The sequence below is a fragment of the Nyctereutes procyonoides genome, unplaced genomic scaffold (assembly GCF_905146905.1).
Source record: "Nyctereutes procyonoides isolate TBG_1078 unplaced genomic scaffold, NYPRO_anot_genome, whole genome shotgun sequence".
Classification (NCBI taxonomy): Eukaryota; Metazoa; Chordata; class Mammalia; order Carnivora; family Canidae; genus Nyctereutes; species Nyctereutes procyonoides.
The window spans coordinates 9,986,219-10,012,031 of NW_026575051.1; the positions used below are offsets into that span (position 1 = coordinate 9,986,219).

Below are 25,813 nucleotides of genomic sequence, written 5' to 3' on the forward strand. Positions count from 1 at the left end.
AAGTATAGATTTTTCATCCCCTCTGGTTAATTTTTTCCTAGGTATCTTATTATTTCTGGTGTAATTATAAATGGGATTATTTTCTTAATTTCTCTTTCTACTGTTTCATTTTTAGTGCATAATGCATAGGAATGCAGTGGATTTCTGTACATTGATTTTGTATCCTGGAACTTTAATGAATTCTTTAATCAGTTCTAGCAGCTTTTCAGTAGAGTCTTTAGGATTTTCTATATGGAACATCATGTTGTCTACACATAGTGGAAATTTTACTTCTTCCTTACCAACTTGGATGCCTTTTATTTCTTTCTGTTGTCTGATTGCTGCAGCTAGGACTTCCAGTACTATGTTTAATAAAAGTGGTAAGAGTGGACATCCGTGTCTTGTTCCTGACCTTAGGGGAAAAGCTCAGTTTTCCCCTACTGAGTATAATGTTAGCTCTGGGGTTTTTATAGAAGGCCTTTATTTTGTTGAGGTATGTTTCTAGTTGCATACCTCATGGGTATGTTCTGAGGATTCAGTAATAGTGTACCCTTGATAAGGCATGTGATCAACAAATGAGATTCTCTATCAGTCCTATGTTTTGGACCCCATCTCATCCAGTATTTTCCCAGGATACAACCTCTTGTTAACTTGTTTTCTCTTTCCCAAATTTAGAATTCTCACCGTGATGTCATTTCTTCTTCTTAATCCATGCTTTTCAAATCCCTTCTCTGGGAATGTGGGAGAGGACCACAGATGAAGAGAGAAATCCAAGCATCTGATGCTAGAGAAGAGGTAGGGAGAACAGGATGTTTCTGTAGTAGGAGCTCTGTCCAGATCAGGCAAAAACGTTATAGCCCAGGGGAAGAACAAGGGCAGAATTAGCAGCAGTGCCCTCTGTACCTCACAACCCCCATGAGACAGCAACAGTAAAGAACATTGAAGAACATTAAATAAACATCTCTTTATTTAAGGCAAATCCTGAACCACTAGTAGAACAGGCATGTTTGCAGCTCTATCTTCTCTTCTGAATGGGCAAAACACATACCCAATGTTATTAATGTAATGAGGAGAGCTGGCAGGGTGGGAAGGTGGGACCTGAGCCTTAGAAATAACCTGTTACAGATTCAACTCATGGCATTGCCCTTCCTTCCCTTCCCCCTCACAGCTCTCCTCCAGGACAATTGCCAGAGGGATGTGGTTAGAAATCAGAGGTCATTCTCATGGCTTCACCAGCCTAGGGTCCAAATGACCTCTGTGTGACAGCAATCAGGACAGTGAAGACCAGGCTCTTGCTCAGGAGTCCACACAGCACAAGAATGACAATGTTGATCACAGAGAACCTGGGGAAAGAAGAGTTGTAAGTTGTCGCTACTCCGGCACGCCTCATACCTGAGCATTTACAGAAGTCCTTCATGCCCCTTCTCTTATCTGCTTAGGCCTTTCTAGCACATGTCCCCATACTGACTGGTCCTGTGCCTTTAGTATGTCCCATTGCCTAAAACTACTGACTGGAAATATATTAGTGAAGAGCATAGGGCCCATGTGCAGAAGAGGCAGCGGGGAGAAGAGGCAGGCTTCTTAGGACTCTCTTCCTCACTGGGATGCAGTAGAGAGTGAAGGCTCAGCAAGGAAGCCTAGTTTGTAGCCCCAGCAGCATGGCCTGCTTCCTGAAAGGGCTCTGGCCTTTCATGGCTCTGGCCTGTTTCCTCATCTGTAAACAGAAGAATCCAATCCTTGCCCAAATCTCATCATGAACTTTTACAGATTTTAGCATAATGGTTCTAAAAGTTCTGAGATAGCATTTGTGGATACCATAAGAAGAGATACCATGAGTGAGGAAACATGGCCTATCTATACTCAGTGATATGCATACAGATTATAGTACAACCAATCTGCATGATAGGACACAGGGCAAAAAGAGAAATAGGTGACAGTAAAACAAACAGAAACCTAGATATTCGCCTAATGTTATATACAAATTTAACATCTAAGGGATTTGGCAGCCCAGGAGGTAGGCAAGGATTGTTTATTTTATTATTATTATTTTTGTGTGTGTGTGAGTGGGCAAAGCGATAGAAGTTTATTAAGCAGAACTAGAGAAAGCTCTCAAAAGTGAGAGAGGTCCCGACAGGGTTCCCCAGGATTATTTAATAAATAATCGCGTGGTATCTGGATTGTAATATGAAGAAAAAGTCATTTTTATACAATTTATACCATCTAGCAAAATACACCCCCACCCCCAAGATGGACTAAAGATTTAAATAAAATGAAAAACAAAACAAAACACCCACAAACACCTAGAAACGTCACCAGAAAATAGAATCAAGCACATTAAGGAATAAAGCAAAGCAATAATTTAAAAATCAACACATTTACCCACACAAAACTTAAAATCAAATGTATGAGCTCACAAAGGGGGAAATGACAGAATGGTGACAGAAAGCAGCAAAGGCCCCTTTCTGCTGAAGTCCCTGTGGGCCTGTAGCACTGTCCTCCCTGTCCTCCTTGTCCCCCATGTCTTCCATCACCTGGAACTACATATCCCAGCGGCTGGTCAAGTTCAACCCCTGGCAGCTCCTGGCCCCTCATGGTTAGTGTAGCGCCATCCACAGCACAGGTGCAGTCCACTTCTCCAAGGCACAGCTCAGCTTGACCTTCAAGTCCCCTCTGTCCTCTCAGCCCTTTCACATATTCATGTGTGGAGCTCCTGGAGGGTGTCCACTTTTGAGAGCAAGCACGCACCCCTTTCTGAGGCTGCACACAGGCCACCAGACCACCGTACCCACTCCAGGGCCTGAAATTCATATGGCCCTGGGCTGCCCCTAACAGAGGATTGGGAATTCAGGCGTATAAAAACTCCAGCTCCCCCAGCCTCTGATATAGACAAGTCCCGTGGTCCTCCAGAACTGCCCTTCAGGACTGAGCCCCAAAGACTCAGCTTGGTGATGACACACTTGCTAAGTTTCCTTCTCTCCTGGTCTCACTTCCCTGATGTATTTACCTGAGGTCATTTCCTACATTTGTACAAGACTTTCCCCACTGCTTGCTTCCAGGGAACTCACCCTAAGACGGAGTGACAGGGGCTCCCTCTGAGGTGCTCCCCACCCCATCCATCCCCAGATTGGAAGCACAGTTCTTCCATTACCTAGGCAAACAGCTCCCTGTACTAAAACATTTCTTTTTCAAACAGCTTGGTGGCTTCTGCTTCCTTGATTGGATTCTGACTGATAGAATAGTTCATATTAGTTAATAAATAAAGTTAATAGAAGAGGTGCAGCCTCTATGTGGGTAATAGTATGTACTCTCGATTTATATGCTGGAAAACCAAAGTAACTTTTAAAAAGAAAAATGTTGATTCTCACTGATTGTTTACTTAGTTCACAAAGATTTAATAAGCACCTATTATTTACCAGGCACTGGCTCCTTCAAAACACTTGTTGGGGAAGTGGTGGGGGCGGTGGGAGGGGACAAAGTTCAGAGAGGCACTACCTCTACCTTTGTAGAGCTCCTAGTCCATAGTAAGAGAGAAATGAAAACAAGTGTCAGTTCACATCAAATTTAGTAGAAATATTTTCCAAATCCTTGTAGGCAAAGGATCCCTGTGGTGACAACTGCTTTACTTATATATTATGGATCACAACACAAATTGTTTCCAACCTTTGGAGGACATTTGGCAATATGTATATAGAGCAATATAAACATTCATATTCTCTTAAGGGAATTTCCTTTGAATAAATAATTTATTTTTTTTTTAAATTTTTTATTTATTCATGATAGTCACACACAGAGAGGGAGAGAGAGGCAGAGACACAGGCAGAGGGAGAAGCAGGCTCCATGCAGGGAGCCCGACGTGGGATTTGATCCTGGGTCTCCAGGATCACGCCCCGGGCCAAAGGCAGGCGCCAAACCGCTGCGCCACCCAGGGATCCCTGAATAAATAATTTAAAAGAAAAAAAGACATCTGCAAAAATGTTCATCTCAAAGTTATCAATACCATAAAAAATTAAAACAATCTCAGCGTCTAAAGCAAGTCAAGATGTAAGTCATGGCTGGTTCATTGAGAAAAGGATGCATTTGTTGAGATTATAATCATGAAGTCTAGGTAGCAACATCAAAGGATAGTTTTAGCATAGAAAAATAATAGCAATGTTTATAATTAGAATTACTGCTATATTAAATATGTATGAACATGAATAAAGACTACAAAGAGAATGTGGAGATCAGACATGTTAGATTAGTAGGAATATTGATGAATATTTTTCTGTTAATTAAATATTTAATAATCAACACATTCAAAGGTAAGTCAACATTTAATAAGAAACTGTAAAGAGGGTTTTGCATGCAAAGTTAATGGTTCTTAGCTTTGCCTGCACGTTAAGAAATCTCCTGAGGATCTCATAAAAAATACTGAGACCAGCCCCATCTCCAGAAATCCTGGTCTACAGGAGGGCACATGCATCAGTATTAAACACAAACCAAAGCAAAAGCAAACACTCCAGTAATCCTAACATGCTGCAGCCACTGAGAGCAGTTGGGCTAGATTATCATTTCCAGCTCTGCATTTTCTAGCCTCCCTATAGACAAGGAAACAAGCTACAAAGAGTTCATGACTCACCTAAAGTCACACAGCAAGCCAGTCTGGCTGCTATTAGAACCCAGGGGCCCTTATTCCATTATACCATTAGGCTGATGGGGTTGGCTGAGACCTACTGGAATTCAGCAAAGACATCCTTTCCCTCTCCTTGCTCCTCTAGTGTGCAAGAAAACAAGGTGAACCAGGAAGAGTGAGCAGTCTCACCAACAGTCTCTTCCCATTCTAGCACCACCCCCTTCCTCCCCAGGGATATTTCACCAGAATTAGGTGACTCAAGTCTGTCCTGCCCTCCCCACAACCCCATCCATCATTCCCCACAGCTTCTCAAGCACATGGACTCAGAAACCAGTAGGGCCAGAGACCTGAAACCATAGCTGGTGACATTCGTCACATTTGTGATGTTGACTCCAAAGTCAGGAGAGGAGGTGTCAGCAGTTGATTTGGGTGGGAGTTGGGTCACAGTCCTGGGGCTGGCAAGAAGCGTGCTCTGGGCCTTGGTAGTGGTAGGAGGATGGGTGGAAATCTGAGCCAAGTTCTGGGTAGGACGCTTGTCTGATGCAGTGATGCCTAAAGGATCAGCAAGAAGGCACAATGAGTAAATGTATGGATAAGATGAGGATGAATTTTTGGGAAGAGGGTTGGTAGATGGAAGCATGGAATATTACTCAGCCATTAGAAACGACAAATACCCACCATTTGCTTCGAGGTGGATGGAACTGGAGGATATTATGCTGAGTGAAATAAGTCAATCGAGGACAAACATTATATTGTCTCATTCATTTGGGGAATATAAAAAATAGTGAAAGGGAATAAAGGGGAAAGCAGAGAAAATGAGTGAAAATATCAGTGAGGATGACAGAACATGAGAGACTCCTAACTCTGAGAAACGAACAAGGGGTGGTGAAAGGGGAGGTGGGCGGGGGGTTGGGGTGACTGGGTGACAGGCACTGAGGGGGCACTTGGCAGGATGAGCACTGGGTGTTATGCTATATGTTGGCAAATTGAACTCCAATAAAAAAATTAAAAGAAGAAAGAAAGAAAAAAGAAAGAAAGAAAGAAAGAAAGAAAGAAAGAAAGAAAGAAAGAAAGAAAAAGATGAATAGAAGGAAGGCAGGAAGGCAGGCAGCCAGGAAGGAGGGGAGGAAGGGAGAGAGGGAGGGAGGAGGGAAGGAAGGATGGATAGGTGGCAAGGCAAATGAAATTGAGGAGGGCAATGAACATGGCCATTCATGAAACAAGTTTTTCTTTTGCTAAGATTAGAAAATTAGTGTGAAGTCAGCCTGGGTCAGAGACAGGAAAAAGGAAAGAACTAAGGAAGAAAGGCAGAGAAGGGAAGAGAGACAGAGACAGAGACAGAGAGAAAGGAGGAGGGAGGAAGGTGGTTAAGGAGGAAGAGGGGGGAAATAAAGGAATTCAAGCTATTCCTATCACTGGAAATGCACTTGCCTGCTATTCTTCACCACCTTCTTCAAGAATAACTTTCTGATTACTCAAACTTGTACCATTCTCTGCCTTGTCCTCACCTGAACCTGTAGCATATTGCTTTTCAAATTATCTATTATTAATGTATTGCATATGAATTTTATCTTCCTTAGGGTTAGGATTCTCCAGGTGCCAGAAACTTGAGCCTTCTTCCCTTTCCTCTCCTTAATTTCCCTAGTTAACATCTACTTAGGCCCTACTACGTGCCAGGTACCACATTAGTTGCTAGAGATACAGAGCTGAGAGAGGCACAGGTTCTTTTACTCAGAGATGAACATGGGAGGCATTTAAGTAAACTGGCCACTACTACCCAGTGAGACAGCATCATCTATGAGAGGCGACATGAAGTGAGCTCTGTAGCTTTGCTACCAAAAGTGGGGGCCAGGGACCAGCCTCAGCAGCAGCAGCACCTACAAGCATATCAGAAATGTGGAATCTAGGTCCCACCCTAGACCTATTATATCAGAGGCTGCTTTTTTTAATAAATTAATTTTTATTGGTGTTCAATTTACCAACATACAGAATAACACCCAGTGCTCATCCCGTCAAGTGTCCCCCTCAGTGCCCGTCACCCATTCACCCCCACCCCCCACCCTCCTCCCCTTCCACCACCCCTAGTTCGTTGAAATAAGATCCCCAGGTGGTTTGTACCCACGGTAAAGTCTGAGAAGCACTGCTTTTGGAAGCACACAGGAAGGCCATCAAATGGACCCTTGGGAAGGAGATAATGGATCATAGAGGCATCCCCCCAAAAAAATTTCCATTTGGAAATCTAAAGAATGAGACTAAATTATCCAAGTCTATCACTCATTTTTCACTATACCCCATTTCCTACAATAGGACCTCAAATTAAGCTCTGCTACCCCAAGAGAAATCCCATACATAGAAGCCCCTTCTTACTTTTGGGCCAAATGCATCTCAATGACCTCAAATGAGAGACAAGGAGCTTTTGGGAGAGGCCAGACTGCTAGAAATTCTGAGCCACAGCCATAGTGGTGCTACCACCACTGCCCATACCCTCACCTGGCCTGGCTCTCCCCCATTCTCCTACACCCCTCCAGATCACTCACCCTTGGTCACCACCAGGCGGACACGGGGGTACAGGATGTCAGGGTCCTTCTGAGGGTGGTAGATCACACACTGATACAGTCCTGAATCCTCCACTTGAAGATTAGTCATTTGGACGTTCAGGATGGCCTCACTGGGGATGTCTTCTAGGAAGTACCTGCCTCTCCGGACTTGACTGGTATCCCCTGAAACACTCTCTGTGAAAATCAGTGTCAGGGGCTTCTCTCTATCCATAAGCTTCTGCCAAGCTTTCTGGCTATGGGTGTACTTCCAGGTGGAGGTGGTACATTTCATATTCAGGGTGCCTCCCTCTGCTAAGACATACTTTATTTCATCTGGTTCAGTTGCAGCTTGGAGTTCTGTAGGTAGGGAATAAGAGTTAGACTCTATGAGGAATAGTTTTCCTCTCTTTGGAAAAAAAAAAGAGAGAAATCACCTCTCTTTCTTGTTCAACCACTCATTTTCCAGATGAGATCCTCAAGGCCTCCAGAGAACATGCAAACTTCCCTGAAAGCCAGCACTAGATCCCAAATCTTTTTACAGCACTTCTGTTCTTACTCCAAGAACTAGACTGCACATTTTTTGTGCAAACTTTCATAAATGATTGTTTTTGAAAGGGAAAAATTGCCTGATTGGAGGCAGAACACGGTACGTGTGCCAAGACCATGAGTGATAGGGGTATAATGGAAGGGAAGATTATAGAGGACATACAAGGTGATGAGTAGATGTGAAGACATGGTAATAATGGACAGTGATTCCACTAAACAGCTAGGAAAACTGCGTCTAAGTAGGGGAAGGAGATCAATTCTGGTCTAGTCCAAGGGAGCTTTGTCAATGGGAAGACCAAGTTGAGAAGAAGTAAGATCTTGATCTGTGTTTTTGGCGACACAACAAGGCTCTATAACTTATCCGCGGGGTCTACAGAATATTCACTCAAGCCTGGGTTACTTTCTTCCGTGGAAACCACCAAATAATGGACTGGACAGTAATGTTGGGTCAAACTGTGGGTCAGACTACCAGTACCTACAACCACTACTCTTATTATTAATACTACTGCACGTGCACACGCACATACACACACACACAAAATTTTATCCTTGGGGAGTAGCTCTGAAAATGCCCATTGAAAAATGCCAATCACGACCCCTTTAATGAAGCCCCTGGGCTATCATCACAGCCCACCTATGGACTCCTAAAGATTTTGAAAATGAAACCAGGCCAATTCTTCTGGGACCAGACTGTTTCTAAGGAAATCTAAAAAACAAGCTTCCTGGAAAGTCATCTGAATTCTGGTCAGAAATTCTGCTCCAAGAGACAGGCAAACGGAGGCTGAAGGCTATCTTAAGCCAACCGTGACTCACTCATTCATCAATCAGTGACTAACAGACTACTGTGTGCAAGGCACTGTGTTGGGCTCTGAGAAAGATACACACCTCCTCTCTCCACCCTCTGTAACATTAATGTAAAATGTTATAGATAAGTTATTTGTCAACTTGGGCAAAGTAGATAATATGGTCTAAATGTGTGTGTTCCCCGCAAAAGTCATATATTGAAATCCAAACCCCCAAGGTGATAATGTTAGGAGGTGGAGCCTTCGGGAGACGATTGGGTCATGATTGACCCTACAAAAAGGATTAGTGCCCTTATAAAAGGGGATGCAGAGAGCACCCTCACCCCCTCCACCCGGGGAGGACATAGTGAGAAGTCCACAGTCTGCAATCCAGAAGAGGGCCTTCACCAAAACCCAACCAAACTGGCAGCATGATCGTGAGCTTCCAGCCTCCAAAACTGTGAGAAATAAATGCCTGTTGCTTATAAGCCACCCAGTCTGTGGTATTTTGTGATAGCGGCCCAAGTCGACAAAGAGAGTAGGAGTTACAGGAGTCTGAGACTGTGCACAAACTTGCCTATCTCTTGTGAAAGAAGACAGCAAGGACTCAGCACTGAAGTACTATCTGCATGCCATTTCTTGCACCACTGCAAGAAAGGAATTCCTTATGTTAATAAAAAAGAATAACAACTTCCTTCTATTGCTGTTTTTAAAAGTACTAGCTCATGTAATCTTCCTAACTTTATCATTAAGCTTCATATTTTATAAGGTTGATACTACCATTATTCCTATTTCAGAGAAAAGGAAATTGAGGCACAGAAAGGTTATTTAACAACTCAGAGGTTATTAAGTGATTTGCCCGAAGTTCCACAGTAGAAAGTGATAGAGTCAGGATTCAAACCTGGCTAGTCTGACCCCAGACTCAGCTTTAAACCCCAGAGCTGTGTTGCCCAAGGCAGCTGTCTCGTTGAGATGAGAGCAGTCCCAGTCCACGCCTGAATAGGTACCTAATGATTCTGTTCCTTAGGATACAGGAGTTAGAAAGAGACTTTAGGTTATCCCAAAGCCACCCTCATAGGACCCAATGAAATATATACCACGGGCTTTCTTGAACACAAGTACACAAGCATCTACTCTCCATCTTCTCCTAGTTCTGCTTTGGAAAAAAACATGATTATGACACAAGTGAATGAGAACCAAGCTCCCATCTGCCTATCTGAGTTATTACCCCAGCTCCAAGCAGGCTTAAAGTGCCATGTGTGTGCAGGCTCTGCAAGGTGACCTTGCTCAAAGTAGTGGGTTCCTGGAAACCACCTTTTCTCTGTAATCTTCATGTCTTTCCACAGCAAACTCTTCTTTTTACTTGTTATTGACATTTTCCCTCTCTTTGTTTTTTTTCCCAATTTATTCATAAGGATTAGGAGGGGAACATCTAAAGTCCCAAATGCTTCCATCTTTAGGGAAAGTGTGAGCTGTACAAGAGAAGTGAGGGTGTGGTGACGGGGCAAACCTGCAAAGCCTGGGCAACAAGGCCTCCAACAACAGCAGACAATGGCAGCCTGGAGTCACAGCCCCCAGGAAAGTGAGCATCAAGCCCCCTCTTTTCCCTTCTGTTCTGCTATTCCTCAGCACTAGCAGATTTCCTGGCCCACAGTAGGCTCCTGGGAAATACTTGTTGAATGAATTATGTCTTTTGGGATTAATAGACGGTCACATCACATCAAAACCACAAATATAACATTTGAAACAAAACTTCAAATGCAAACAAAATTATTTTGGATCATGTCAGGTTTAGATTTACTCTAGCACTTTCCAATCCAGAGTTGTGTCTATCTTTGCCAACATCAAAATGCACAGATATCCTGTTTCCCTAATTCACCCATTCTATTTCTGTTCTCAGGCCATATACAGTCTCCTGTTCTGTTAAGTTTGGGTAGAGAGACCCAGTCTGGCAAGTCTCTGGTTGGCTCTATGTTGGGTAGCCACATCCTCCCCACCCCCAGAGCTTCCAAAGAAAAGGGAAGCTTTTCTCATGGTGGGATCTCCGAGGTTTGGGGCAGAGGCCTCACCTGCTCATGCCTCTTCCTCGCCTCACCTGAGATGAAGAGCAACCAGAGCAGTTCCCAGAGCCTGGCCTTCCTCATCCTTCATGTGCGCCAACACCAGCTGGCACTGATGTGCCTGGGACACTCTAACCTCAAGGCTCCAGAAAGTTGCACAACAGGATATGAAGCCATTCCTGGGAGGTGCTGAGGTTGATGCTCTGTTTTCGTCATCAGTTGTCTTGGCTCCAGATGTTAGGGACAACACAGAAACCCAGAGATAGGGTTTGAGTGTAGCCTTTTCTGAATTCCAGTTTCCTGATCTCTGGGGATAATGACAATTACCTTTTCAAACAATCTCACAAAATTTTAGTGAGAATAATACTCTTGTGTTAGCAAAAGTGAGGCATCACAATTATCAGGGGACTAGAGGGCCACCTTGCCCTCTTGAGGCCAGCTCTTAATCCAATCCAGTTCAGTGTAATTAAGAGTGCCAAACATGGGAGGGATGGGTTGGGATAATAATGCCTCGCTTTTAGGGTTATTGTGAGGATAAAATGGGGGTCCTTATGGAAAGCACTCAGTACCGTACCCAACACACATTTTTTTTTACACCCTCTCCCTACTCACCCCCACCCTGATTTCCTTGGCTTTTTCTGACTCGAGGCTTACCCTCTTTTTACTGGGATGGCCCACATCATACATTTGCCCTCAGCCTCCTGTCACAGACCTGGCCTCAGAGCTCATGGAATTGTAGGAAGCCCCCTAAATTATTTGAGATGACATGGCAGCCATTAAACAAGAATAGACTTAGAAACAGAGTGACACAGGACAGGACAGTGATGAAAGAAGGAAAAATTCAGCAGTTGCCATACCAGAAACAATAAAAGGCAGATTTGACAATGTGAAAAATCAATAACAAAAAAGATTCACTTCAGAAATACTCCCAAATGTTGGGCAGCCCCAGCGGCTCAGCGGTTTAGCGCCGCCTTCAGTCCAGGGCATGATCCTGGAGACCCTGGATCGAGTCCCACGTCAGGCTCCCTGCATGGAGCCTGCTTCTCCCTCTGCCTCTCTCTCTCTGTCTCTCATGAATAAATGAATAAAATCTTTAAAAAAAAATACTCCCAAATGTAAAACAAATATAAGCATTTTGAAGAGCTCTGAAATATATTAGAGGAAAAGTCTTAAAAAACTAATAAATAATTTACAAATAAGAGATGTTTTTGAAGTATAATATGAAACAGTGGATCATAAATGAGGATAAAAATGTATATTAAAAAAATACTTTCGGGGGAGGGGCAAGATGGCGGAAGAGCAGGGTCCCCAAATCACCTGTCCCCACCAAATTACCTAGATAACCTTCAAACCATCCTGAAAATCTACGAATTCGGCCTGAGATGTAAAGAGAGACCAGCTGGAATCTACAGTGAGAAGAGTTCGCGCTTCTATCAAGGTAGGAAGACGGGGGGAAAAAGAGATAAAGGAACAAAAGGCCTCCGAGGGGGAGGGGCCCCGCGAGGAGCCGGGCTGAGGCCGGGGCGAGTGTCCCCAGGACAGGAGAGCCCCGTCCCTTCCCGGAGGAGCAGGAGCTGCACCAACTTTCCCGGGCGGCAAGGGGCTCGCAGGGAGTTGGAGCAGGACCCAGGAGGGCGGGGATGCCCTTGGGCTCCCGGGGACACTAACAGACACCTGCGAGCGCAGGAGAGTGCTCCGAGCTCCCTAAGGGCTGCAGCGCGCACGGAGGGACCGACCGGAGCAGCTCGGAGGGGCTCGGGAGCGGCTCCAGGGAGGGAGCTGCGGGGCGGGAGCGCGAATCCACCAGCGCAGGCCCCGGAGCACAGGGCTCCGGGACACAGCCCAGGATCCGGCCTCCCCCGGGACAGGCAGAGGCTGGGAGGGCCCAGGACAGCAAGGACGCTCCTGCCCGGAGCTGAGCAGATCAGCGGCCCCGCCCCGGAGCCTCCAGGCCCTGCAGACGGAGAACCGAGAGCCCCGAGCCCCGTAGTTCCTGCAGAGGCTGAATCCAGGCTTCCAGAGTTGCCATAGCAACTGCTGCTGTTCCTCCTGGGGCCCCACGGGGTAAACAACCCCCGCTGAGCCCGGCAGCAGGCAGGGGCAGAGCAGCTCCCCCAAGTGCTAACACCTGAAAATCAGCACAGCAGGCCCCTCCCCCAGAAGACCAGCTAGACGGACCAGTGATACTCCCCCGTGTTCCAATACAACTTGTTTTTGGCCACTCTGCACTGAGCAAAATGACTAGAAGGAAAACCTCACCTCAAAAGAAAGAATCAGAAACAGCCCTCTCTCCCACAGAGTTACAAAATCTGGATTACACTTCAATGTCAGAAAGCCAATTCAGAAGCACTATTCTACAGCTACTGGTGGCTCTAGAAAAAAGCATTAAGGACTCACGAGACTTCATGACTGCAGAATTTAGATCCAATCAGGCAGAAATTAAAAATCAATTGAATGAGATGCAATCCAAACTAGAAGTCCTAACGACGAGGCTTAACGAGGTGGAAGAACGAGTGAGTGACATAGAAGACAAGTTAATGGCAAAGAGGGAAACTGAGGAAAAAAGAGACAATCAATTAAGGGACCATGAAGACAGATTAAGGCAAATAAATGACAGTCTGAGGAAGAAAAACCTACGTTTAATTGGAGTTCCCGAGGGCGCCGAAAGGGACAGAGGGCCAGAATATGTATTTGAACAAATCCTAGCTGAAAACTTTCCCAATCTGGGAAGGGAAACAGGCATTCAGATCCAGGAAATAGAGAGATCCCCCCTAAAATCAATAAAAACCGTTCAACACCTCGACATCTAATAGTGAAGCTTGCAAATTCCAAAGATAAAGAGAAGATCCTTAAAGCAGCAAGAGACAAGAAGTCCCTGACTTTCATGGGGAGGAATATTAGGGTAACAGCAGACCTCTCCACAGAGACCTGGCAGGCCAGAAAGGGCTGGCAGGATATATTCAGGGTCCTAAATGAGAAGAACATGCAACCAAGAATACTTTATCCAGCAAGGCTCTCATTCAAAATGGAAGGAGAGATAAAGAGCTTCCAAGACAGGCAGGAACTGAAAGAATATGTGACCTCCAAACCAGCTCTGCAAGAAATTTTAAGGAGGACTCTTAAAACTCCCCTTTAAGAAGAAGTTCAAGTAACTCTGAACGTGAATGGACTTAATGACCCCATCAAAAGGCGCAGAGTTTCAGACTGGATAAAAAAACAGGACCCATCTATTTGCTGTCTACAAGAGACTCATTTTAGACAGAAGGACACCTACAACCTGAAAATAAAAGGTTGGAGAACCATTTACCACTCAAATGGTTCTCAAAATATACCCTAAAAACTACAGAACACTTCTGAAAGAAATTGAGGAAGACACAAAGAGATGGAAAAATATTCCATGCTCATGGATTGGCAGAATTAATATTGTGAAAATGTCAATGTTACCCAGGGCAATTTACACGTATAATGCAATCCCTATCAAAATACCATGGACTTTCTTCAGAGACTTAGAACAAATTATCTTAAGATTTGTGTGGAATCAGAAAAGACCCCAAACAGCCAGGGAATTTTAAAAAAAGAAAACCATATCTGGGGGCATCACAATGCCAGATTTCAGGTTGTACTACAAAGCTGTGTTCATCAAGACAGTGTGGTACTGGCACAAAAACAGACATATAGATCAATGGAACAGAACAGAGAACCCAGAAGTGGACCCTGAACTTTATGCTCAACTAATATACGATAAAGGAGGAAAGACGATCCACTGGAAGAAAGACAGTCTCTTCAATAAATGGTGCTGGGAAAATTCGACATCCACATGCAGAAGAATGAAACTGGACCACTCTTGCACCATACACAAAGATAAACTCAAAATAGATGAAAGATCTAAATGTGAGACAAGATTCCATCAAAATCCCAGAGGAGAACTCAGGCAACACCCTTTTTGAACTTGGCCACAGTAACCGGAGAAGGACAAACAGTGTATGTTCTCATTCATTTGGGGAATATGAATAATAGCGAAAGGGAATATAAGGGAAGGGAGAAGAAATGTGTGAGAAATATCAGAAAGGGAGACAGAACATAAAGACTTCTAACTCTGGGAAATGAACTAGGGGTGGTGGAGGGGGAGGAGGGTGGGGGGTGGGGGTGAATGGGTGATGGGCACTGAGGGGTACACTTGACGGGATGAGCACTGGGTGTTATTCTGTATGTTGGTAAATTGAACACCAATAAAAATTAATTTATAAAAAAAAAAATACTTTCAGTGTAGTATGGCAACTGAAGAATACCATATTGCAAATTTAGAAGTTGCTAAGAGAAGATACCTAAAAAATTCTCATCACACAAAATAATTCAGTAACTATGTAGGTGAGAAATGTTAACCAGATTTGCTTTGGTGATCATTTTGTAATAATACAAATATTGAATTGTTATGTTGTACATCTGAAACTGATATGTGTGAATTATACTTCAATTAAAAAAAACACTTTCTAGATATGAAAAGAAATCTGTAATTTGAAACTGAAAGTCCAACAGGAACAAGAAAAAATTCATGAGACCAAAGAAGTTTCCAGGTGAAAATAGTCTAATTTAAATAAAAAGATTCCTTGCAAACTGGTACAGCCACTCTGGAAAATAGTATGGAGGTTCCTCAAAAAGTTAAAAATACAACTACCCTATGACCCAGTAACTGAACTACTAAATATTTACCCAAAAGATACTTTTGATTCAAGGGATATATGCACACTGATGTTTATAACAGCATTATCAACAATTGGCAAATTAGGGAAAGAGCTCAAATGTCTATCAACTGATCGATGGATGAATGTATAAAGGTGATGTGATATATATATATTACTTACTCAGCCATAACACAGAATGAAATCTTGCCATTTGCAATGACATGGATAGAACTAGAGTGTATTATGCTAAGCAAAATGAGTCAGCCAGAGAAAGACAAATACCATAAGATATCATTCATATGTAGAATTTAAGAAACAAAACAGATGAACACATAGGAAAGAAGAGAGAGAGAGAGAAGCAAACCAGAAAATAGAATATTAATTATAGAGAACAAACTGAGGGTTGCTAGAAGGGAGGTGGATGGAGGGATGGTCTAGATGGGTGATGGTTATTAAGGAGAACACTTGTGATTAGCACTGGGTGCTTTATGTAAATGATGAATCACTGAATTCTACACCTGAAACTAATAGTACACTGTATGCTTACTAACTGGGATTCAAATAAAAACTTGACAAATTAATTAATTACTTTTTTAAAAATTCCTAACTGCTAAACAAACAGGGGAAAAAAACACCTTGATTCCCTCAAAAGAATTGAAATGAGCAGGACTCACATTTCTTCTCTAAGCAACAAATGCTAAGAGGCAGTAGGATGATGTGTAAAGAACATTATGACTAGAATTTTACACCCACACTGATTGCTATTCAAGTATGAAAACAACTAAGAGGTACGATTATGTCTGCAAATTAAAAAAAATTCTAAAGTTAACTTTGACTTTTTAAGCTAAAACTGTGAAATGTAGCAATTTCTAAAATATACATAGTAGTGGAGACATTGAAATCATATTATTACACCCTGCAGAGTTTATTACAGTTAAGGTTTTGCTAAAGTTCCTTTTATGTTCTATAAATGATATCAGAATCCAGACTTCAAGCTGCGCTTGGATTGAAATCTCAGAGATGTTTTGAAATTTTTTGATTTAGAGAGAAGCCTGCATGACTTTTTATAGGGATGAGTCAGATTAGTACAGTTCATTTAACAAATCCCTTTTTTCTTACAACAAATTCCACATTTAAATGAATAACACATTTTCTACTTTTTTATGTCTTTGGATACTTTGCTTCGAGAATCAATTTACTGGAATATTAAGAGAGAACTTTCTTTTTAGCTGTATTAGTTTTTGCTTCTTATACTTAAAGCCTCTGTCATTTGGTGTGTATACATTTCAGATCATTAAATCTGGGTGGATTGATATTTTAATCATTATATTGTGTCTGTCTGTGATATTTTCCTTGCTCTGAAGTCTACCTTAATCAGATATTAATACAGCCACTCCTGCTTTTTAAAAATTTAATGTTGGGGGCACCTGGGTGGCTCAGTCGGTTATGCATCGTACTCTTAATTTTGGCTCAGGTCATGATCTCAGGGTCCTGGGATCAAGCCCCAGGTTGGGCTCTGCGCTCAGCGGGGAGTTTGCTTGAAGATTCTCTTTCCCTTGTCCTCTGCCCCTCCTCCCTCAAATGAATAAATAAATCTTTAAAAAATAACTTAATGTTGGCATGGTATATATTTTTTCCATTCTTTTTCTTTCAATTTACCTAATCGTTGACTTTGAAGGGAGTTTCTTGTCAGCAGTATCTGCTCAGATTGTGCTCTTTTATCCACTCTGTCTTTTGATAGGCATATTTCAACAATTTAAATTTAAGGTAATTATTGATATGTTAGCACTTGGTCTACCATTTTATTACTTACTTTCTATTTCTTTCTTATTGGTTCTTATTTTTGTGTTTTTCTTTTGGGAACTTTTAATTAAGCAGTTCAAGAAGGATTTCTGACTATTACAAGAAGTGGATTCCTCCTTCACATCATCCTAACTTGAGGTGGCACCTCAGTGTGTTTAAATGAGAATAAAGTCTTTCTCCACCTGTCCTGTCTGCTTTATGCACTTAAGGTAAACAGAATGTAAATATCCTCTACTCCCTTATCCATTAGTTTTCTGAAGAGTTGGATGACCCACGCAGTATCTTAAATTCTCAAACTAGTTTTCCCATCAGGCTACTGTCTCTTAAGCCTTCTCATTAAATCACCATGGGACTTGTGACCTAGGGTTTCTTTTTATTTCATTGAGGCTGAGTAAAAAATTCTACTTTCACACTTAATCCTTTGGTGTCCAGAGTACCAGGAAGGTTTATTTTTAAGGTACCATGAGCCTTTTTGTCAAAAGCCTACTTTTATCAGACACTATTTTCCACACTATCATGAAAGCCTGTACAAATATTATTCTGGTTGGTTTTTTTTTCCTTCAGTAAGTCACTGGCCCAAGTCAGTATGTCCTAATCATCATGATGGGGTAAGGTAACAGTTTCTTTCTTAATATGGTTAAGCACATATCTATTCTACCCTCACTGGAATATGTGTGTGATACCTTTTGACAGTGAGATTATGTATATCTTCTTTTTGGCTGAAAAGAGGGCCCCACAGGTCTAGGACACAGATCTCTGAGATCTGGAGCTTGGTCTCTGAGAAGTTCAATGAGGACTTTAATGGGAGTGGAAAAAGCTTTAAACTGGCACCAACTACAGCTGCTGGAAACATACTGTCCTTGTCTTGATGAAATGTATTGCCATGCAACACTCAAAGGAACAGGTTGCAACCATCCTGTCCCCCCTCCTTCAGTCCCCCAGTCTTCCTCCAGTCCCCTTATTGACAGAGGACAATAGGGAACCAGTGGGCAAAGAAGTTGGGTTTCAGAATCTCAGCTCAGACTAGGGTAGAAAAAGGTTTAATCAGAGAGATAATAGCTGAATAACCAGCTCTCGCACAATCAATGAACAAGGCTGCAAGGCTGCCCTAGTCATAGGATGGGAATCTTTTATGAGTCTTGCTGATAGTGACTTTGAACATGGAACAACCTTTGGATTTGGAAACACTTCTACTCACTTTGAAAACATGCATACAATTAACTGTGAACAACATTTTTTTTAATTTGGGCAAAAAAATATCAACTTATATATAGCAGTCATTATTTTGTAAAGGAAAACATTCTATTCCTTTTTGAATTCAATAAAGATACTCAGCTTTTTGAGACTCAATTTGTCTTAACAGACCAACTGCTATTTCATTTTTGATGCTTATGTAGTGACAATTTTGCCACTGAGGTCCTTTAAGCTGACTTTTGTTCCTTTCATGACCACATAGGATGTCAAATATGTCCTTGCTTGACAGCAACAAGATGCCACAGACTCATCTTAAGTTCTCCCTTCCCAATATGGAATCAGCCACCCTCCAAGAAGCCAATACACTTGAAGAGGAGAACAGTATTGGAAACCAATCTCTGGGACCAAGTGAGGACCATTAGTTTTTTCTCATAAGTATTATTGTTACTGAGGTAACACTACTTCAAGCCAGTTTAGAGGAAGAGCCAGAAAATACTTTTTTTAAAGGTTAATAATTTTTAAACTTCCCTAAAGAAAACCTCAGGACCAAATGACTTCATTGGTGAATTCCACCGACCATTTAAAGAAGAGTTAACACCAATCTTTCACAAACTCATCAAAAATATAGAGAGGAGAGGACACTTCTCAACTAATTCTATGAAGCCAGTACTACCCTGATACAAAAACAAAGACATTACAAGTAAACTATATACCAATATCTCTTATGCATATAGACACAAAAGTCCACAATAAAACACAAACTGAATACAATGGCATATAAAAAAGAATTACACAACATGACCAAGTGGAATTTATTCCAGGAATGCAAGGTTGGTTAAACAAGTGAAAATTAATGCATTACACCATATTAATAGAATAGAGAAGGAAGAAACACATGGTCATCTTGACAGATGCCACTGAGGTCCTCAAAAAGCATTTGATAAAATCCAGCACCTTTTCATGATAAAAAAAAGAAACTTTCAATAAATTAGGATAAGAAAGGAATTTCCTGATAAAGGGCACCTAAGAAAAACCCATGACTAACATCATAGTTAATGGTGAAAGATTGAAGCTTTCTTAAGATCAGGAATAAGACAAGGATGCTTCTCTTGCCAATTCTATTCTCTATTGTACTAGAGATTCTAGTCAGGGCAATTAGGCAAGGAAATGAAGTAAAAGAAATTCAGATTAGAAAAAAATGAAGTAAAACTATCTCTATTCACAGATGACCCAAGCTTCTAAATAAAGAATTCCAAGGAATCAAAAAACACAAACAACAAAACAAAACAAACAAAAACAGCACTAGTAAATGATTTCAGCAAAGCTGCAAGATACAAGATCATTATACAAAACTCAGTAGTACTTCTACACGCTAGCAATGAACAATCTGAAAATGAAATTAAGAAAGCAATGCCTTTACACTAGCATCCAAAAGTATAAATACTTAGGAATAAATTAAACAAAAGAAAGATAAGATGTATACTGAAAACTATAAAATATTGTTGAAAAAAATTTTAATCTGAATAAATAGAAAATCATCCTTGTTCATTGATTGGAAGGCTTAATATCATAAAATGAAAATATTCCTCCAAATTCATCTACAGATAAAATGCAATCCATATTAAAATTCCAATTTCCTTTTCTTCAGAAATTGACAGCAAGTACTGGCATAAATATGTACACATAAATCAAAGAATAGAATTGATAATGTAGAAGTAAACCCAGACATCTATGATCAATTGATTTTCAACGAGGGTGACAAGACGATTCAAAAGGGAAAGGATAGTCTTTCAACAATTGATTTGTAACAACTGTATGTCAACATGCAAAAGAACACTGGAGGGTATTATCCTGGGTAAAGTAAGTCAATCGGAGAAGGACAATCACTATATGGTTTCACTCATACGGGGAATATAGAAAATAGTGAAAGGGATTATAAGGGAAAGGAGAGAAAATGAGTGGGAAAAATCAGAGAGGGTGACAAAACATAAGAGATTCCTAACTCTGGGAAACTAACAAGGGGTAGTGGAAGGGGAGGTGGATGGGGGAGATGGGGTGATTGGGTGACAGGCACTGAGGGGGGCACTTGACAGGATGAGCACTGGGTGTTATACTATATGTTGGTAGATCAAACTCCAATAAAAATATACATATGAAAAAAAGAAAACCTTCCTTCACTAAAAAAAAAAAAATGCAAAAGAACAAATTTGAATCCCTACTTCACACCATATACAAAACTTAACTCAAAATGGATCAAAGGTCTAAATATGAGAGCCAAAAGTATAAAACTCTTTAGAAAACAAAGGAATAAATCTTTATGACCTTGGAGCGGGCAGTGGGTTTTGGATATAACACGTAAACACAAACAACCAAAGAAAAAATAACCTTCATCAAAATTAAAAACTTTTGTGCTCCAAAATTATACCATTATCAAAATGAAAGGAAAATCCACAGAATGGGAGCAAATACTTGCAAATTACATATCTGATAAGGATCTAGTATCTAACATAAAAAGATAAATAATCCAATTTTATAATGGGCAAATTTCTCCAAAGAAGATAAAACAAATATCCAATATGTATTATTCTAGAGTCACTTGCATTCAGTGATGTCCTGGTAAATACTTGTTAACCAGCTGTCTGAAAAGTGACTAAATTTGTAGCAAGCCAACTTCTGTGGTATAAATACTCTCACAAGAATTGATTTCAAGCTCTCAACACAATGTCACTGAATGTGGAGTTGGAAAGAGATGCTTGCAGTCAACTTTCATGATCCAGTACAAGCTGGCTCCACTATATAATATATAACATATATGCATGTAAAAGGTATGTAATAATTACATGCAATTATGATAATTATAAGTATCCTATAATTATAACATACGTATATTAGGAATTATAATTCTTAATTCTGTTTTAGTTGTACAACCACTGATGCCCATTGTTGTTCATTTTCATTGAGAAGTATTAGTGCCCTATCAGGTGACATTTTATACTTGGTAGTCTTTGTCCCCGGTTCTTATGAGTAGCGTTTTGCTACTACAGGATAGTGAAATTGACTCCAAGTCTAGATTGTGAGCCAAGTGGGGGAAAATGAACAAGTCTGTCTATAAGCCTTTCATTTAGCTGCAGTAGGTCTGCCGACAATTGCTCAATGCATAGTTTTCTGTTCATGTTAATAAGTGGGAATCCCCACTGAACAAATTCACTTTGCACTGACTATCCAACAACAGAAATTTTAGTAATAGGAGCATCTGGGTGGCTCATGGTTGAGCATCTGCCTTTGGCATAGATTGTGATCCTGGGGTCCTGAGATCAAGTCCCTCATCAAGCTCCCAGGGAGCCTGCTTCTCCCTCTGCTTATGTCTCTGCGTCTCTGTGTCTCTCATGAATAAATAAATAAAATCTTAAAAAAAAGAAATTCTAATAATACAATTAAAATATAACATAAATGTGTAAATGAACTTCCAAAATTATTGGATATTAAGTTTGACATGACTGCAAATTGTCATCAAGATTAATTGCAAAGACCAAACAAAACAAGACAGAAAATAGAATATATAATTTTCAAATATACTTTTAGATGTTTGAACTTTACTGTCATTTTCTATTGAATCTTGATATAAAAGCATATTAATTAGATTTCCCTCTTTCATGAAGCTTTTCATGAATCTTTTTCTTACTTTTTAAAAATATTTTCTTAATCTTAAAACATGTCATATATTATCTTGTCATCCCATGTTTGAATTATACCTGTGTTGAGCATATGCTAATGTTAAGACCATTCAAAAATGCTCAGTCTCTCCTCTTTCCTGACACATTATGGGGTTGCAGCCTTGTACCTTTTGAAGCAAGTATGGCCATGTGATTTGCTTTGACCAATGAATTATGAGCAAAAATATGTATCAGTTGGAATGAGGCTTTAAGAGTCAGCACAGTCAGCACAGAATTCACCACATTCTTCCTTTAGAGTGGTTATTGAAGCTTCTATCAGCCTCAATTGTGGATAATGTTCACTACAGATTTGTTTCCTTTTTCATTTTGGGTTTTAGGAAGAAGCAGCATGTTCTATATTTTGATAAGTACACATAGGTATAGATCTTGGGAACTGTATGAGGACTGTACTTATTCTTCCTAATTCCTAGCCCAAATATCTGGGCATTTATTTCAAATGGTATCTGTCCAGAGTATCCTGCCTTTTAGTATGATCTTCACACTGTACCAGTAAACTGTAAAGAGGCACTTATGTTCTACCTTCAGGAATTGATTAGGAAGAGCCTCTAATAACTATAGGGGTAATTTAATATGATAAATGAAAGGGAGAATACAGATAAGAACGAGTTTTTGAAGCTTTATCTAAAACCTTCTCAGTTCTTTATTCCATTGGTTAAGTACATATATATGTGTTTGTCTGTCTTTGTGTATGTATTTTACATATATATAAAAATATATTAGACCTTCGATTTAGATTCAGTCCCTAATATATACTAGTATTATTTTCTTTGACCAATCCATTTTAATTTTGAACTTCAGTTTTCTTAAAAATATTAAGATAGAAATATTAACTTTCCCAGTATCACAGTAGTCCAAAAATTTATTAATAAGTTAATAAAATATGGATAGATGATTATTAATAATCAATTCAATTATATGGAGAATTATTATAGAAACATTATGTTTTTAAAACTTTACCAAAAGGTCCAAGTAGAATGATAGCACTGGTCCACACAATTTTCAATTTTATATGGATTACAAGAACCAATTTATATAGAGACCAGTTATTTATTTGGGTGTTGATGGGGTGAGGATCCAAAAACAAAACAAAACAAAACGGAACCCTCAAGCCACAACCTGGTATAAATCTAGTCACCACTAGAGGAAGCAATTTACCTAGTTTATTTTTGGATAAGTTTCTGTGACTTCATATGGCAACTAAGTAGAAAGTGGCATTCTAAGGGAGCCATAGTTTTTAGACTCCTTATCCTCAGACCTTAATACTCAAAAAGTTTTATCCTAGTAATATCTTTTACACTGAGATAGCTTTAACCTGGAAGATTATATATAATATAATATAATATAATATAATATAATATAATATAATATAATATAATATAAACTGGAATTTATAAGGACGAGGTTACTGTCCAGCCTAGCTGAATCTTTGTTTATACATGGTGTTCATGATTTAGGGAGTTCCCAGGGACATAAGGTTTCTCTATAAATAAGGTATAGGTCTGATTCTGGTTAGTTGGAATCAGGGGGCTGAATGTAACAGAAAATTTTAGTAAAATAGTAGTTTAAGCAAGATATTAATTTCTTGTGTCTCATTAAAAAGTTCAGAAAGTTCAGAGCTGGTATGGGAGTTTTTCATCATCAAGGACTTTGATTCCTCTCTCTGCCACACCATCCCAGCCCATAGCCTCCAAATCACATCATCTTCTGGGCCAAAATGACTGCTGGAGCTCCAACCATCACATTTGTGTTCTAGACAGCCAGAAAGCTTGTTCTTATACACTTCCTTAGCTACAGCAAGGTTTGCCTCTTCCCTGAAGCTGACCAGGCTTGCTACCCCTACCCCAGTGGCTTGATGCTTCTGTTCCATAGAGATAAGAATTTATTTCCCACTCCCTCTCTCTGGGTCCTCACCATGGAGGGAGATTCTCTGCCTTCAGTCTTTCTCATGAGTACCTGGAAAAGAGGTTGCAAGTGGATGTGAATACTTCTCTTGTGTTGGGATCCCAGGAGTCTTGTGCTATCATACTAGCCTGCACTTGATGTTTGACAATTTCCGAAATCTTAGGTGAATTGTTCTTACTCACTCATTTGGTATTCTGCATCTCTTTCTTTCTGTGGAATACGTGGGCCAGTGCTACTCACATCTCAGGTCCACTTACAGTGGCCCTTGGGTTCTGGGGAGTAGCACTCATTTGAGCTTTCTGCATGCTGGGTATAAGCAACTTGAGAGGCAATTGTGAAGACGTACCGGCTGAAAAATTTCCAGAGCTATGAAAAGTCATTAAGCCACAAAAGAGGTCATCATAAACCAAGCAATGTAAACAAAAAGAAATCAACATCTGGGCATATTGTCAAGAAATTAAAGAACACAAAACAGAGAGGAAGCAGCCATTTATGAAGAACGTTAAATAACAGACTTCTCAGCTGGAATAATGCCAGCCAGACAGCAATGGAACAAAATCACCAAAGTGCTTAGGAAAAACAAAAATTGTACACCTAACAAAACTCCCAATAGTGAGGACTGTATTCATTAGGATTGGATTCTGCTATAAAAAAAATAGAAGAATTCCAGAGAACAGTGTTTCACCCAACTTAGAGGTTTATTCTCACCCCGTAATGAGATAGCTATACTGCCTCCAAAATAGATGGGGACTGGGTTCCCTGAAGTTCTCAGGCCTCAGGTTTTCTCCAGGGCAATATACTGTCATCACCAGATATAGTTCTTTTGCTCATGATCCAAGGCAACATTTGCCATTTCAAAATTCCTTTTCTTTACAGAAAATTTTTTTTCTTTACAGAAAATTAAGATAGAAGTAACTCTTTTATAAAATGAAAAATTTTGCCCTTATGTCAGCACGAAACATATTTCATAACATACTGTTGGTCTGAGGAATCCACACTTCTGGGAGCTGTGGTTCAAAGTCTGGAGAAAGGGCAGCCCAGGTGGCTCAGCAGTTTAGTGCCACCTTCATTCCAGGGCCTGATCCTGGAGACCCGGGATCGAGTCCCATGTCAGGCTTCTCCCTCTGCCTGTGTCTCTACCTCTCTCTCTCTCTCTCTCTCTCTCTCTCTCTCTCTCTCTGCATGTGTGTGTGTGTGTGTGTGTGTGTGTGTGTCATGAATGAATGAATAAAATCTTTAAAAAATAAAAAACTAAGTCTGGAGGAATGATCTAACTTTGAATTTACATTCTGGCAGTCATGGGAGTCAGATCAGGGCCTCTTTTCTCTTTCCCTTTAGACCGTAGAGCATCTTAAAAGATATCCATAAACATGAATCCATAAACATCTCCAGACAAGCCTGGACACCCAAGATACATATTTGCTTCCCTCCCATGCATGTTTACTGGGAGACTCCTGACACATGAGACACACAGCTCCCAGGAAGGGAAAGACACTGACCTTGTGTGCCTGGAGAAAACCACCTAGCACTTGTAGTATATTCCTCCCCCACAGACTGAGGATTCTCAGTCCTCCTCCCTAGCCCACAACTCACCCTCCTCCAGCGTCTCTCTCTGTTATCACCGGTCACATAAATCTGCCAGTCACTACTGCTGGAGTCAGCTATCGTTCTTGGTTCTTCCCTTATCTTCCAAATCCATTTCTGCCACAGCCAGTCAATTCTATCTCAACCTAATGCTCCCATATCCTCCTGCCACTTCCCTGGTCCCCTTTCTCATCTACAACCTTGTCATCTCTCTCCAAGGTCACCTTTGGAGGCTTCAGAAGCTGGTCTTGCTTCACATTCTGTCCTTCAATCCAGACTGCTCAACTTCCCAGATCATTTTTTCTGAAGTTCATCTCTACTTCAATATTTGGAACTCTTTGTAATTCAATGAAGTCAATAAGAAAAAAGCTAATAAGCTAGTGAAAAAATGTACCAAG

General features: G+C 40.7%; 1 protein-coding gene across 1 annotated transcript in view; it reads right to left on the reverse strand.

Annotated features, from left to right (window-relative positions):
* Nucleotides 1-958: 958 nt before the first annotated feature.
* TREM1 (triggering receptor expressed on myeloid cells 1) overlaps nucleotides 959-25,813 on the reverse strand; it is a 34,443-nt gene continuing 9,588 nt past the window's right edge. The window contains exons 2-6 of the mRNA XM_055330395.1: nucleotides 24,089-24,197; nucleotides 8,801-8,914; nucleotides 7,129-7,485; nucleotides 4,939-5,143; nucleotides 959-1,322 (exon numbers count right to left, since the gene is read on the reverse strand). Of these exons, the coding sequence (XP_055186370.1) occupies nucleotides 1,217-1,322; nucleotides 4,939-5,143; nucleotides 7,129-7,485; nucleotides 8,801-8,914; nucleotides 24,089-24,197 (891 nt within the window). The 3' untranslated portion in view covers nucleotides 959-1,216. The remainder of the gene's footprint in view (nucleotides 1,323-4,938; nucleotides 5,144-7,128; nucleotides 7,486-8,800; nucleotides 8,915-24,088; nucleotides 24,198-25,813) is intronic.